We start from the raw sequence: 16,518 nt of genomic DNA, 5'->3' as shown, positions 1-16,518 counted from the left end.
CATTAGGCCCTTTAGACCCCATTTCCCAGGGCTTTGTGTTTTTTAAAGAGGAGATGGACCAAGTGCCCCCCACCCCGGCCGCTTTCTGTTTTGAAAGCTAAATGGGCCCACACAGCCCTCCTCACTGAGACTTTAAAAGGCTCTGGGGAACCAATCCCCGAGGGCTGTATTTGTTAAGGGGAGGGGGGGCTGCATGGCCCCCCTCCTGAGCCTTTACAACGATCTGTGGACCCCATCCCCCAAGGCCATATAATTTTTAAAGGGGATGGGAGGCACGTGCCCCCTTACAAAGCCTGATTAGGCCCTGGTACCCCGTCTGCCTGACCTCTATGTATTTTCAAGGGGGCGTGTGCCAAGTGATTCCTGTCCCCAAGTCTTATTTGGTCCTGTAGACCACATAACTCAGGACTTTTTTATTTTTAAAGGATAGGAGAGGCCACGTGCTCCACCCTCCCTGAGCCCATTTTAACCCCAGGGACCGACTCTTTGAATAATTAAGGAAAGAGGCCACACTGCCCCCTCCCTGAGGCTTGAAAAGGCCCTGGGGACCCCACCCACTAGGGTTCTGTTTTTTTAAAGGAGATGAGGCTGCTCAATGCCCCCTTGAACCTTTTTTGGCCTTGGGTGCCACATTCCCAGGACTGTATTTAGTATAGGTGGGTGCCCTAGTGCCCATCCAAGGTACCCACTATATATCCGTTAGGGAATGCGGGAGAGCCCCAGATCCCCTGCGACCACTGCCAGCTCCCCATGTGCAGTGGGAGCCAGCTTTGCTCCGGCCCACAGGAAGCAGCTACTTGTGCTGCTCCCTCCTGGTGGGAGCCATCTTCTGATCTGTTTCCCTGCCCGCAACAGTGTGGGCAGGGAAACAGATAAAAAGTCTGCTCCCACCTGGCAGGAGCATTCTCAAAGCTCCCACCCACTGGGAGTATAGTTTCTGTTTGCTCCAGCATGGTGGGAGGTTCAAAAAAGCTCCAACCAGGCAGGAGCAAACACAAAATTTCCTGCATGCACCAATGCGGGCAGGGAAACTGCTGTGTTCTGAGAGTGAGCCTCCTGGGACACAACTAGCGAACCGGCCTAGTAGTGGGGTCCCTGGGTCCAAAGAAGGCTCATAGAGGAGGGCCACATGCCCCAAATTAAAATGTAAATAGTGGCCCTGGGGGTTGGGGTCACCAGGGCCTCTAAAATGCTTGGAGAAAGGGGCTGCACAGCCCCTTCTTGGAACACTTGAGCCGCAGGGTGGACGCCACTGGGCCAATAAAGGCTCAGGGAGGGGGGGGGTTCTCTCCTTTATTAATAAAATTGGCACCAGGGGATCAGATCAGAGGGACCACTGGAGGCTCAGGGAAGGGGGCTGCATGGTCCCCCTCTTTTTTATGCATATTTGATCCCCGGGGGTAGGATCCCCGGGATCTTTTATAGATTGGTAGGGGGGGTCACTAGCCCTCTCCTCTTAATGAATGTGGCCCCAGGCGTGGGCTCCCCAGGGCCCATAATGGCTCAGGTAAGGGGATAGTGTGCTCCTTCCTTTAAATAAGCAAAGCAGTCCCAGGGTGGACCCACCAGTGCCTTTAATTAAGGATTAAAGCCCTGAACACCATTTTTGGTTTTTAGTGGTGGCACAAACTACTGATTTTTTTCGTATTTTGGCCCCACGGGTATCCCTGTGGGTCTTCCATTGTGGTGTAGGTGGGGGGATCCCTACACTGCCCTCTTATTTATATATATATTTTTTTACTTCAGGACAGGGACTAAGCCTCAGAGTTCTGTAACAGTGGACAGCAATATTTTTCTCATGTTGCCGGCAGCCAATCAGAGCGCTCGCTCCCACAGGAGCGAGATGGCCTGGGGAAAAAAAGATCCATGGGCCATTCGGAACTCTCAATCTTTTAAAATTGTCCAGATATACAAATATTTTTCAACCTTAATTTCTCAAAAGCTACTGAACAGATTAACACAAAAAGCACAATCTGCCGACCACGATCTACCTTGCTGCCAAATTTGGTGTAGTTTTGTTCAACAGCTTTGCTGTAGCCCTGCCTAAAATGTCTGTGCTATGGAAAATGCATAGAGATTTTGCATTTTGGGACCCCCTTTTTTTCTTGGCACCCGATTGATGGATCACACTGAAATTTTACATGCACAAACTAGTTAGAAAGTAGCTATGAAAACGCTGACATACTTATAGCTAACTTACTTATAGATACCCCACAGAGTAATATATATGTAGTATATATATATATATATATATATATATATACACATATATATATATATATATATATATATATATATATATATATATATATATATATATATATATATATATAAGTATATATATATATATTTATACTTATAATGCATTCAAATGAAGCAGCATGCTCTCCAGCTCCGAATTATACCCCAATTTCCAATGTAATCCAAAAGTATGCAGCACTCCAGGAACTTCAGTGCTGTGTACTTTTGGATTACATATAAATATATATTCACTTTGAAAAAAAGGTTACAGGGATGCTATAGTTAGATTCTGAATTTACTCACACAAACCAAAGAAATTCAGTGGTTAAAGTTACAGTTATTTCAAGTAACTATAACTCGTGCCCTAATAACTATAACTTGCTCCACCACCATGCACAGTTTTGTATTCAATAATTTCACTTCTAATGTTTCATTTATATTTTGTTGCCATTATAAAAGTTGTCATGAGCGCTGTAATATCTGGGGGAATTAGCAGTGCATGGCGAGGGCGCGAGTTATAGGTACCTTAGGCTGCGAGTTACAGCTACTTCTCCAATCTCGGCCCTGGGGACCCCATTCCCCAGGACCCAGTCTTAACATTTTTTTGGGGGGTAGGAACTGAGCAGCCCAGGGACCTCATCCCCCGGGCCTGGCCTTAACATTTTGGTGGGAACGAGGCCACGCTGCTCCCCCAGCTGATCTCAGCCCCGGGGACTCCATCGCCCAGGGCCTAGCCTTAACATATCTTTTTGGGGGCTCAGGGGCTACACACTACACAGCCCCCTCCCTGAGCTGATTTTAGCCTAAGGGACCCCATCTGTCGGGGTCCGGCCATCTCTTCTGGGTGCCCCATAGTGCACCCAGTGTGCAATGGGATTGGAGGGGGAGCCTGTAAGCTCCAGCAGTCCCAGCTGGCTTCCCACCTCCTAGAGGAGATGGCATTGCTAAAGATGCATCTCCCTCTCTGTGAAAGCAAAAGTTTCCTCTGCTTCACTGCCTGCATCTCTGCAAGCAGGGAAACAGAGGAAACCTCCGCTCGCAGCAAGTGAGAGCTGTTTGACAGCTCTCACTTGCTGTCAGCGGGGTGTTTGCTCTCACTTGACAGGAGCTGTCAAAGCTCCCGCCAAGTCAGACCAAACAACTATGTCCCGGGGGTGGGCACCCTGGGACACAGCAGGAGCCGGCCCTAGAGGGTGGTAGTTCCAAGGGCCATTATTGGCTCCTTGAGGTGCCCGGTCTAACATTAGAATTTGCAGGAGACCCCCTATCTTCTCTAATTCATCCCCAGGGAGGTGGAGGTCACTGGGGCTGCGGGGAAGTGCACAGCTCCCCCTCCATTTCCATTAATAGCCTCGGAGAGGTGAAGGTCCTAAGCGCTGCAAGAGGGTCGTGCAGACCCACCTTATGTTTTTGAAAGTTGGCCCTGGGATGTGACAATCCCTGGGGCTGCGGGGGAGCAGTGCAGTCCCCTATAAGAAATTAAATGTTTGCTCCGGGGATGGTGGCGGTGGTGGCGGTCAGCAGGACTCCCCTATTTCAATTAAATAATTTTGCTTGGGGAGGAGATGGTCCCCGGGGTGCAGGGGGGGCTGTACGATCCCCCTGCATTCAAGGGAACATAAAGCCCCGGGGAGGTGGTGGTCCCCCAGGCTTCAATAAGGCCCAGTAGGGGGGGTCCCGTGCGCCTCACTTCTTTATTTTAACATGCCTCTGGGACCTGGCCCACCTGAGGGCTTCATTTAGACAAGCACAGGAGCCAGCGCTTGTTTTTTTTGTGCTGCATATTTGCATCCTCGTCTCGAATTGGCAGCAATTGTTTTTTTTAAAAAAAGCTTTTTTGCCCGAGGGGCACCAGAGCTAAGGGGTCTGGGTGTCCCTACTACAGCCCATTTTCTTATTTTTTACCTTTTTTTCTGGGACTCAGTGGAAGCCGTATCCCACGATGGCTGCCAACACTTCCTTGTTAAAGAGTTGGCAGCCACTCTGATCTCAGCACGAGATCGGAAGGGTTTGCGGACCTTCGCGTCCCTATGTATAAAATGTTAATTTTCTTTGTTATCTCGAAAACTTCTGAACAGATTTACACCAAATAGCAAATAGGGTGCTTTCTGGACAAGAGCTACCTTTCTGCCAGATTTGGTATAATTTCATCTAATGGTTCGGGTGCTATTCCTGTTCAAAATCTCTACGGGAATTAACATGGAGTAAGCATGTCTTGGGACCTCCCCTTTTTCTCAGCCCCTGTTTGACAGATCACCCCGAAACTTTCAAGACAAACTCCTAAAGCGAGCATCATATTGTTTTGAAACATTTCATGAAGATTCGTCAGCCGACGCCAAAGATATAGGAAAGTAAAAAAAACGCTTTTTCTACAGAAACTAGGTCCTTGCTATACCTACCTAATGGCAACCACTACTAGGTAAAAAGGCATACAGACATATATAAAAACGATTAAACAAGTGTATATAAATAAAATTATAAATAAATAAAAATAATATAAATGTACTCTCTTGTAAGCTTTTCTTTGTCTACCCATCGCCATGTGTCATGTCTCTATCAGTCTATCCTCCATCCCCACTCTGACTCATCCTAAACCCATTCTACTACTTTCATCTCCAAACTAACCCTGTCAAAGCTCTTCCCTCCTCTTCCACATCTAGCTCACCCAAACCTCAGTTTACTACCATGATCTCCCAAACAACCCTACTAAATTCTCCCACAGTTATCTCACCTTTGACTCATCCAAACCCCCCCCTGCTACTATGATCTCCCTAACCCTTTCCATAGACTCTTCCCTCCTCCATCTCTCCTTTACTCATCCCAACCCTCATCGTATTACTATAAACTCCCAATTAACACTTCTGGATTCTTCCCTCCTCTATCCCTCCATTACTTTTATGCCTCATCAGGAGTAGTATGCGCTATATAAATACTATTACAATATTACTATATATATATATTAATATATATAGCAATATACATATATATATATACACACATACATACAGATCATAGTTATAGCTGACTGTGTACCATACAGATGTTTGTGTGATCAATCTATCTGTATAACAAGAGAATGATACATACAATAATCGGTAAAAATAATGTTTGAAAAAACTAGTCCAACCGGGCAGTCCAGATATAACAAAATACTGAATGATTTTGGGCAGCAGGAATGTATGGGTTTTGAACAGATTTTCTCACTTAAATGTTTGTATTCTTAGTGTGATAATTTGCCCTTAGCAAAATGAAAGTTGCACTGTAAGTTCTCCTTCTCTATAAGCTTATAAAAACATTTAAATCCGAGATAAACGTTTTGATAAAGCACATGCCCCTTTCGACTAAAATAAACAGGCTTGTACTGTACATTTTCATTAATGGAAGCAATAACACTTTAATATAAAAACCATAGTTACCATGATTAATGGCTAAGGTAAATTGAACATGTATAACTTAAAGAAAAAAACGTTTTACATACCATTTGTGAAGATAAGCTGCTTGGGTCTGTGTCTTCAACAGGTTCATTCTCAGCAAAATCTGCCAAAGGGAAACGCATTCACTTTTTTGCAGTTCTTTATTTGGTGTATTCGTTTTTACAAATAACAACCAACAAAGCGCATTTCTGAAACATAAGGACTGTAATAATCATAAAACTCTGGCCTTAACGCCCAATTACGTTCAACACAGTAAATACAACACAGTCTTAAACTACAACATAGTTGGTACGTGTCGCCCTTACTTCCATTTTAGCCACTTTACAACCCACCGATAATTCTTCACTAAACAACTAGCGCTGCTAAACGTTGAATAATAAGAAACTCACTTAGCAGTGGCTTGATACATGCATTTCCCCGGGGGAGTGGGAGAACAAATCAGTCGAGAGTTAAGGTGATATGAACATGAGGCATTACAGTGCGATGACCTATTTAATCATATTTTTATTATTATTATACATAAGTAAGGCGGAAACTCATCATTCTCACGCTGTAGTCCCAGCGACATTATGGGGCATATTTATACTCCGTTTGCGCCAAATTTGCGTCGTTTTTTTCGACGCAAATTCGGCGCAAAACTAACGCCATATTTATACTTTGGCGTTAGACGCGTCTAGCGCCAAAGTATGAGGAATGAGCGTCATTTTTTTGCGTGAACGCCTTCCTTGTGTTAATGAGATGCAAGGTAGGCGTTCCCGTCTAGAAAAATGACTGCGACGCAAATGCGTCGTATTTATACTCCCGGGCAAAAATCACGGAGTGGGCGGGGCAAAAAACCCCGCATTTGCGCCTCTTTTTAACGCCTGGGTCAGGGCAGGCGTTAAGGGACCTGTGGGCTCAAAATGAGCCCACAGCTGCCCTCCCATGCCCCCAGGGACCCCCCCTGCCACCCTTGCCCACCCCAGGAGGACACCCAAGGATGGAGGGACCCATCCCAGGGACATTCAGGTAAGTTCAGGTAAGTATAAAATTTTTTTTTTTTTTTTTTAATTTTTTTGGCATAGGGGGGCCTGATTTGTGCCCCCCTACATGCCACAATGCCCAATGACCATGCCCAGGGGACATAAGTAAATAGCGTCTGGGCGTCGTTAAAAATGGCGCAAATCGGGTGGAGGCGATTTTTTTGCCTCTACCTGACTTGCCCCACTTTAAGACGCCCTAACGACATTTTCCCCAACGCCGGCGCTGCCTGGTGTACGTGTTTTTTTTCCACGCACACCAGGCAGCGCCGGTCTGCTAGCGCCGGCTAACGCCATTCAATAAATACGGCGCCCGCATGGCGCTTCAGAATGGCGTTAGTCGCGCTAATTTTTTTGACGCAAAACTGCGATAGCGCAGTTTTGCGTCAAAAAGTATAAATATGGCCCTATATCTCACATATTCACACCTCATGGGTTTTAAGATAATTTTTTATTAGTCACCAAGAAATTATCTTCCTCAGTAGTCAATTTAGGCAGCTCAGTTTGCCGTTCTTTCAACAAGAGTTCGTAAGGAGTTTTCCAGGCCATAAATATCCGGCGAATCAAGAGGAACACACTCAAATCTATAAACGTAGACTGGGTCGATTTTAAGATCTCAGTATACATGGCTTTAACTGCAGCAAATCACTTCTCTCAGTAATCTCGGACAACAAATCAATTTCCTTACGTCAATGAGTCCTCAACACAGCCCAAACCCAAAACATGCAATAGGTCAGCCTTTGTGTCTCTACATCTAGGGCATACATTTCTTACTACTGAGTATATCCGATGTAACCTGTGTGGTGTCAGATATGGTATTAGGAAGATTTTATACTGGATTAGTTTAGTTTTCGCACTTCTAGAGAAGGACGCAGGTGGCAATAATTACAAGGCCCGTGTGCCGCTAGAGCATCACTTTTTTTGACGCTCCAGAGGCGCAGAGTTATTACCCATGTATAAGAGGCCCCGCCACTTTGTATGGCTTTTCATGGCCTCACAGATATGGAGTAAGGCAAGGCAGCGCAAGTTGCTGCGTTGCCTTACATTGCGTCAGGGGGGCATTCCAAGGTCTTTGTAGTGGGTTTTCCCACGCAACCCCTATGAGTTTTGACGCATTCCCAGATTTACAATGCTATGTAAACCTGGGAATGTGCCAAAACCGTATCCTCCCCAAGGGAGGGGTAACGAGGAGAAAATCTTTATTTCATCTTGATTTTTCCTCTTTCTATGCCTGCTGCATTCTGTAACACACATAGAAAGAGGAAAGTGCCTCCATGGATTGTTTTGTGAATGAAGGTGTCCCCATCTATCGTGCAAAACTGAAAAGTAATTTTAGTGTGTTCACAAAATTCCACTGTAAAGAATGGTTGTGGCCTTCTGATTCCACCTTTCTGACAGCAATACTTGCAAAGTGTTATGAGGGGGCGCCTCCACATGACCAGACATCCACAAAGTGTTAACACTTCAGTGAATGGGACCATACACTGTCCCACCAGCGGTCCCACAGTACTGTGCAACTTTTTTACATTTTCGATGGTTGGATACATCAAGTAAAATCCCCAAATAATAAATCCCTGCTTTCCTCCAAGAAAACATTGTTGCTTTAGTTGCCATTCATTTAAAGTCTTCATATCACCACAATTAGAGAGCGAGTGTCAGTGGCGGTTTGCGGGGCGCAGAAGTGGTGAGGCGGCGCATGGAGGGGGGGATACAAATTAAATTAAAAAAGAAAAAACTCACTTAACTCCTTGGGTCGCGCCGCTCCTCTGTCATCTTGGGGCAGGCACAGGCTCCTAGAACTGTGGCCAATGCTGATGCTGCTCAGAGCAAAACAGGACCTCACATATGAGAAATGGTAGGGTGTCACAGAGATTATGTGCAGTGATTTTAGTGAGCTGATGCTGTGTTACAGTACTGAAAACACATTATTATCCCTGAATCCGGATCATAAATGCAAAGCTGTTCCAAACAGCGGCCCTAAAAATACTTTTGGCCAGGGCCCCCAAAATCCTTAAGATGTCCCTGGCAGTAATAATATGACAGAGGAGATAGACAGAGGTATAATACTTCTTCTTATTCCAATTTTCTTTGCCTTTCTTCCATTATTTAAATGTCACCTTTCAATACCCATATGACTTCATGTCATTCCAATACACATGCCTCATATGGTCACTTTAAAGGCCTCCTCTGCGATACAAGGATCCTCAGCAGAATCTTTCTTTACCTCAGAATAAATCATAGAGCTTACCTGAGCGCCACTCTGTACGGCTTATTTAATAGTGCCACCGGCTAAAAGAGCCATATTGGTATAGCTGGAATTTTCCTATCCCATTACAATGACAACTTAAGTGGATTATGGCATGAGAATGTTTTATATACATTCTCAGTGCTAATAATTACTTCTGTGTATTGACCCCTTTAATTACCCTTTAGTGCCAATAGCCAATGCCAGCATTCCCTTCCCAGTTTGTCCATTGGCCATTGACTGTCCCTTGGGAGGGGTATAAAGTATCCTCTGGTGCATTTTACCAAAGAGATTCCTTTATTTTATATATAGCTTGGGCTGCTTGGGAAGAGCTTCGAAGCAGCCTGAGGCTTTACTTTTTGATAATGGCAATCAGTTTTGATAGAAAAAACATCTTAGAGGTGCCCCCCAAACCTGGGGCCCTATAGTCTTTCTGCCCCCCCCAGGGGTGAATGCAGCTATTCACTCCCAAACAAAGCCCACTAGACACCAGGGACTGCATTAATTTAGTATCCTCTGGGCACTGGTCCATGCTCTCTCCCCAACCTGGAGCCCAAAATACTTTTTGCTCTCCCCAGGGGTGGGGGGCAGAAAGCTCATCAGACACCATGACCTGCATTTCTGCTGTATCTTTTTTCTTGGCCAAGCAGGTCTCCGGGCATGAGCCTGTGCTCCCCCACCCCAGGACCCAATAGACTCTCTGCTCCCTGGGGGGTGGATACGGGTTTTCACCCCCAATCTGCCTCCCCGTGGGTATAACATACATTACTCAAATAATTTTAAATTGGCACCAAGAAAATGATGGAGTGGCCTACCCTGTCATACAGCCATGCACCACTCTAGAAGGGGCAATATAATCTTTCTGCCCTCTGGGGGCAGACTGGGGGCTTGGCCCAATTGGAGAGGTTGCCCAAAATCTGCCCCATATTGAGGGTAGAAGGACCATGGGATTTTGCATTGGAGGCAAAAGAAAGGGTGCAGGCATTACACCCTGGTATTGGCCAAACCCAATGTAGGAAAGTGAAGTTTTATGCAGTGAGGCTGGTTAGGTCCCACTATGCAATACTTTCCCTGTGCAGCAAACTGAGTCCCTTGGATTCACAATAGTAAATCCCTAGTTCCGTCCTGGTAGTGTTCACAAAACAGTCAGGCTTTACTAAAGGAAAATGTGTTAAGGATTTCAGAGTACCTACATGGACAATAAGTAATTAGTATGACTCAAAAGAAATCCAACACCAATTTTTAAAACTAGACCAAATTTTTATATTAATTTAGACACCAAAGTAAAAACAATCAGATATGTATAACTGGAGTTATGTATTTTAGAAGGAAAAATAAATGAGTGCAGTTTACTACTGTCAAACTTTAACATTGCGCTCAATGGAGAAAACTGCAAGTGACAATCAGTCACTCGCAGGTCGAGTCCAGTGAAAACCAGGTGATGCTGGTCCCAGGACTAGGATTCAGCAGTCAGTACAATTTTACCTGGCTGGTAGGGCAAGGTGCAGAATTGTCCTGGCTGTCCTTGGTGCTCAAAACAGGAGCCGCTGTTGATAAAAAACACACTTGTGACAACTGGTCACTTGCAGGTCGAGATCAGGGGAATCCACTGCAGGTTAAGCTGGTGTGGCTCTCTAGACCAAGGTTCACTAGACATTACAATCTTACCTGGCTCATACAAACCAGGGGCAGAGTGGTCTTGGCTGTCCTTGGTGCTAAGTGCAGGACCTGCAGGTGATGAATTTGCCAGTTAAACGGTGCTGAAGATAAAACGGATCAAAAAGCTCAACAAAGGAGTCACTGAGGTGGGTGGTTGTAGGTATGGCAGGGTTCTCTCGAGGTGAAGCGTTGAGAAAAGGTGGTTAAAGCATGGCTGGCTACCCCCATCCCGGATTCCAGGGAAAACAGTAGATCCCCAAACTTGCTGGAGGTCAGGACTAGATTTCCCATGATGCATTACATTGTTTACTTTTGGGAGATCCCCCGGAGGGCCAGATAGCCAGTGATTCTTTGGTTCCAGGAGCGTGCTGGTTCCTGCGGGCAGCAGTGGACTAGTACCTCTAGTCCAAGGGAGTTCTGGATCTGCCTTTGGTACTCAGAGAAGTTCCCCTTGCCTGTGGAACCAGTCTCTGGTCCAGGATGAGTGTCAGCCATGCAGTTCCAGGGTATTTGCCACAGATGCAGCATTTCATGCCTTTTCTTTGTGCAGGTCATGAAGTTGTAGGCTCGGGTCACTTCTTTGTCCTTGGGTGCAAGTTGGTTCAGATCTGAGGTTCTGGTGCCAGGGGTGTCCCATTAATAATAGATTTAGGGGCATTATGAGTGTGGGGACAGGTGGCCATTGGGTTACTAGCCCCAGTGGCTATTCAGCCCCTGAGGCGACCACACCCGACAGGTGTGTGTCACCTTTTCTACCCAGAAACTTTTATTTCGCAACTTTACAAGATGGCAGAACCCATCCTCAGCTACACAGACAAACTAGTCATTTGCTTCCTCTGGGGGACAGCTTACTTTCATATCAGAGGTGATGTGCCCTATGAAGCTCACCCCCTTGATGTGTGCCTTCACTAGCCATCCTGCCAGGGAGGGAGGTGACACCTCTTGCCCAGGCAAGCTTTTGTTTTGGACTCCTGGAGTGTTCACGCTTCCTTGCCGGGATTCAGAAACCTGTCTTGGCAGAACCAGCTGCAGGCTGTCGGCTGGGGTACAGGAAATGCTGAGGCACCCAGGTGGGAAATCTCTAACCTAGCCACCTGGGTGCATGTCACATTAAAATTGCACTGACTAATCATGCAGATCCAAATTCTTGCACCGTGATAACTGGCTGAAAATTGAGATTGTAATAGTGTTTATGTTACTTTTATTCCATCCCAACAGCAGGCGTAAAAGTACCACAATGGTATATAGATGAGGGCTTAGATTATGACATAATGATTACTGGTGCTAAGAACTTAAAGTTGTAAAATTAACTGCCTGAGTCTATCCCCAATGTTTTTTAAACCATTTTCATACTTTGTATTAGCTATCTTATGAACTGTGATTCACTTATCTAAGATTTTACGTGTTGCTAAATATGCTGTCTCTTTTATTACATTATTTATTTTGTAATTTACTGTGTGTACCATGCTTTTATGGCTCTAGTCGAAATAAAGTTAATATTATTATAATTGCACTGACTATGGATTCAAGACAGGCTTAATGAGACTGGTTGTTTGATACCAAACATGACATACTTCAGTAGGGCCATTATGGAGTTGGCAACCTTGAGATGCTCATGTCACCCTAATGGCCACTGATCCCTTAGAGTAGCCCTAAAATGGAAAAAGTCTATTATAGGGACATATAGACTTGCACTGATATGTCTACACTTCAATATGTGCACCCTGCCTCCTGGGCTTAGTAGGCCCACCTTAGGGGTGACTGACATATATTAAAAGCAGTGCTTTGACCTTGCAACACACGGTGAGGGCAACGTTGTGCTGGAGCAGATTGCACTGTTCCTTCAGTCTGCAATGGCAGGCCTGCTATCTTATGTTTACTTGGGTCACTCAGGATGGCACAAATAGTGCTTCAGGCCCTAGTGAATCCTTTTAACTCCCATGCCCTGGGTACTACTTGTAGCATTTACTAGGGACACATCAAGGGATTAAAGTCCTTGCCAATTAGGGATACCAATTCATAATCATCTTATTTAGAGAGAGAGCACTGGGGCCTGGTTAGCAGGCTTCAGTGAACTTTCAGAGTCATAACGGTCAGCACTGGGGCAAAAAGTGTAGAGGGTGGGGGCGTGGCCAAGATGGCGGCGCGCTAGGACATTCCTGCCTGCGCTCCGCCGCCCTGGCCCCGAAATCTGCTGGCTGGCCTGACGAGGGGGCGTCCCAAGGTCCCCCCCGAGTTGACGGGTGCTGCTGGTGGCAGGGGACAGCCCGATCGAGGTTGTGCAGCACGCAACTCTGCCCCTGAAAAGAGGAGCGGCCGGCCCTGAAGCGTGTTCGGGGCCGCGGAGCGGGATTGGCGGTGCCCTCGGCCGCGAAGTGGTGCCTTTCTCCGGCGGTGGCCTGGGGTTGCGTCTGGAGGCATCGGAGCCTCTGAGGAATCCTGCTGGGCCACGTGAGTCGCAGGGGCATGGAGGGGGCTTAGACCCCAAGAGTAATTGCCGTTTTTGTGTGGAAGGAGCCTCTTTGAAAGACCTGGTTGGGGCTGGAGGGGAGCCCCCCGCCCACATTGGACCTCTCCAGGACCGTGGAGGGACCTGGAGGTGCGGCCACATAGAGGAGAGGCCTCTGTTTGATCCCAAGGTCTTCATTCCTACCAGCATGGACCACAAGTAAGTGCGGGCCATTGTGCGAGGCGGCAGAGGCCACAACAGGCGAAGTCCCGTGGGAGGAGGCTACACAGTGCGCAGGCCAGACGCAATATCTGTCACAAAGACACCTGGGGATTTGTTTCCGGACGGAGCTTTTTGAGAGACTTGGGAGGTGTCCCGGCAAGCTGAGTCCGGGCCCGCAATCCATGGCGGAGTCCAAATCCAAGCGGGAACGCTCAGTGAGAGAGATGTTGACAGGGACCCGTGTGGCATCGGGGGGTATGGTGGAGGATCCACCGGCGACGAGACCACTGGAGGGTCGGACGGAGATGGAGTCGGATGAGGGCTCGCCAGTCACGAAGGGCTTTCTAACCTCCCTGTTTGATTCACTCCGCAGTGACATCCAGGAACTTCGCTGGGACATATCCCAGGAGGTGAAGGAGCTACGGGGAGAGGTTACCTCCCTGGGAGATCGTGTAGCACAGCTGGAAGATGGCGCAATTCCCCCGGGTGAGGAGGTGGCGGGCCTGCAGCAAGAGGTCGTTCGTCTCCGAGAGCAGCAGGATTCCCTCCAGATAGTGGTCGAGGATTTGGAAAATTGTTCAAGGAACCAAAATATCTGCATCAGAGGGGCCCCGGTGGGGGCGGAAAAGGAGGACATTGGAGAGTATGTGGTGGGCCTGTTTCGCTCTCTGCTGGGCCCGGAGGACACCCAGGAGATAGTTTTGGACAGAGTTCACCGGGTGGGCCGCGCTGGAGGCCCTGGAGACCGTTCCCCGGATACCCTGGCCTGTCTCCACAATTTTGTGTTAAAAGAAACGATCCTGCAGCGGGCTCGCAAACTTCAGCAGGTGCTCTTTAGAGGACATGAGCTCCAATTATTCCATGACCTCTCTGTGCGGACCCTGCAGAGGCGGAGAGAATTTAGACCTATTACGGAGCACTGCGGGCGCATGATGTGTCTTATTCCTGGGGCCACCCGTTCCGCTTGGTCTTCCGGTGGAGGAACAGCTACGGCAGGTGCGATCCGTTTCGGAAGCATTTTGGATCTTGGGCTTGGAGGAGAACTCCCAAGATGCGAGCGAGAGGGCGGCCTTGACTGGGGGGGGTCCCCCACGTTGGCGGCGGAAGGAGAAAAGAAGGAAACTGCAGCGCTCTACGGCCTCGGAGCTAAGGTCGGAGCAGGAATCCATTCTGAACAGCATAGCCGCTGGAACTTCAGCCTAGTGGAGGGGGGGGGCGGGACAGACCCGAACTGCGGATGGCCTTGATGTTGACGGCTCGTCGGCCGCTGAGGAGGGTCGGGGCGGCGGCCCTGTGGACACACTTCCTCGTGAAGTTGGGTGTGCGAGGTCTTTTTGGTTCTGAGCACCTGTTGTGCGCATTGTTTGAATGTTGCTGTGTTTCCCTGCGACACTGGCTTCTGTGTGGAGATAGTCTCAGGCCTTGGTGTTTCAGATGGTTCATCTTCTGGCCCAGGGGTCCTCTTCCTGTTGGGTCCCTTCCCTTTTGAATGCTTCTTTCATTATAGGGTATGATTATTAAATGTACAAGCTTGAATGTCCGAGGGCTTGACAATCCTACGCAGAGGCTAGCGATCCTGTCTGCCCTAGAGAGGTCGTAGAGTCATATATGCCTACTGCAGGAAACACATCTCGTCCCAAAAGATATTTAACGCATGTGCTCTAAGTGGTTCGGTAGACAGTTCTGGTCTTCGGCATCAACTAAGCACGCAGGGGTTGCAATATTGTTGGCGTGCTCATTCCCTGGGGAGGTGGTGACAAAATTGCATGAGGTGCAAGGTAGGCTTTTAGCCATGAGATTGAGACTGGGGGGGTTTTCCTTCACTATTGCTTCTATGTGCCTAATTCTCAGCAGGAAGTCTTCCTAAAACAGGCTTTGACCCCGCTCTTACAATCCCCGGATGGCTCTATCCTGGTGGGGGGCGACTTTAATCTGGTGATGGATGGGGATTTGGATCGCTCAGGCCATCGGTATGGGCAGACGGGGTCAATGACAGCATCGGGGCATCAATGGCTGACTGAGTGTGGCCTGGAGGATGTGTGGAGGAGGGCGCATCCCATGTTAAGGGACTATTCCTTTTATTCGGCAGCGACCAAGATATATGCTAGGCTTGATCTTTTTTTGGCCTCGCAGGAGCTTCTTCCATGGGTTAGGGAGTCAGCGATCGAGCCTCGAGCCCTGTCTGATCACGCTCCGGTTACTGTTGAGGTTGCCATGAATATGGGGCGCGTGGGCGTATCGGAGTGACGATTCAGGAACTCAATGCTTCAGAACGCTGCAACAGTGGATGCGATTCGTAGTGCAATATTAGATTACCTTAGCCATAACGATGATGGGGCCACTTGTATGGCGACGCTGTGGGAGGCACTGAAGGCGGTATTTAGGGGTGAAGTGATGTCGCTGTCAGCTAGGGATAATGAAGCAAGGAGATTGCTTCGGGAGGATTTAGAATAGAGAGTGAGAGCACTGGAGCGTTCACATAAGCATACTGGTGCTCTGAGAGCCTGGCGAGAGCTTGAGAAAGTGAGGAAGCAGTTGACGCGGTTGGATTGGGACTGGGCAGAGTATGCGGTGGTGCGCTTTAAGCATAAGTATTACTTAGGGAGCAACAGATGCGGTAGGCTATTGGCGCATCGGTTGCGACCGCAGCTCGCGGTGTCAATGCTAAAAATGGTCCGCTCCCCTTTGGGAGTGGAAGCGCGCACGAGCGACCAAATTGCTGAGGCCTTCGCGGAATTCTATCGGGGATTATATGGCGCTGAGGACCCCGGCAATGCATCTCCGGAGGCCTTCCTAGAGGGTATTGCAATTACTTCTTTGACCGAGAGAGATGTGACCTCATTAGATCAACCCATAAGGGCGGAAGAGGTCATATCAGCGATTTCACGTTTGCAGGTTGGGAAGTCACCAGGCCCTGATGGTTTTTCCGCACTTTTTTACAAGACCTTTTTTGTGGAACTTGTACCGATATTAGTGCGACTCTTCAATTCCTTTAGGCAGACGGGGGCTCTTACAGCCAGCATGCTGGATGCCACGATTGTGGTTATCCCGAAACCGGGGAAAGATCCCGAGGAGTGCGCCTCCTACAGGCCTATTTCCCTCTTGAATATCGATGCCAAACTGTTCACTGGTATACTCGCACACCGTCTCAATTACTACATGCCCGGCCTTGTAGATCCCGACCAAGTAGGATTTATACCACATAGACAGTGTAGTGATAACACTAAGAGACTGCTTCACCTATTGGAT

The 16,518-nt window shown here is 47.8% G+C and overlaps 1 protein-coding gene across 9 annotated transcripts in view; it reads right to left on the bottom strand.

Annotated features, from left to right (window-relative positions):
- Positions 1–16,518, bottom strand: part of EDARADD (EDAR associated via death domain) — a 1,293,069-nt gene that overhangs the window by 744,287 nt on the left and 532,264 nt on the right. For all 9 annotated transcript variants that reach the window (XM_069234900.1, XM_069234903.1, XM_069234904.1 and 6 more), the window contains one exon: positions 5,720–5,778. In XM_069234900.1, coding sequence (XP_069091001.1) covers positions 5,720–5,778 — 59 coding nt within the window. The remainder of the gene's footprint in view (positions 1–5,719; positions 5,779–16,518) is intronic.

The sequence above is a fragment of the Pleurodeles waltl genome, chromosome 5 (genome assembly GCF_031143425.1).
Source record: "Pleurodeles waltl isolate 20211129_DDA chromosome 5, aPleWal1.hap1.20221129, whole genome shotgun sequence".
NCBI classification, from domain to species: domain Eukaryota; kingdom Metazoa; phylum Chordata; class Amphibia; order Caudata; family Salamandridae; genus Pleurodeles; species Pleurodeles waltl.
This window is presented reverse-complemented; position numbering and strand designations above follow the sequence as displayed.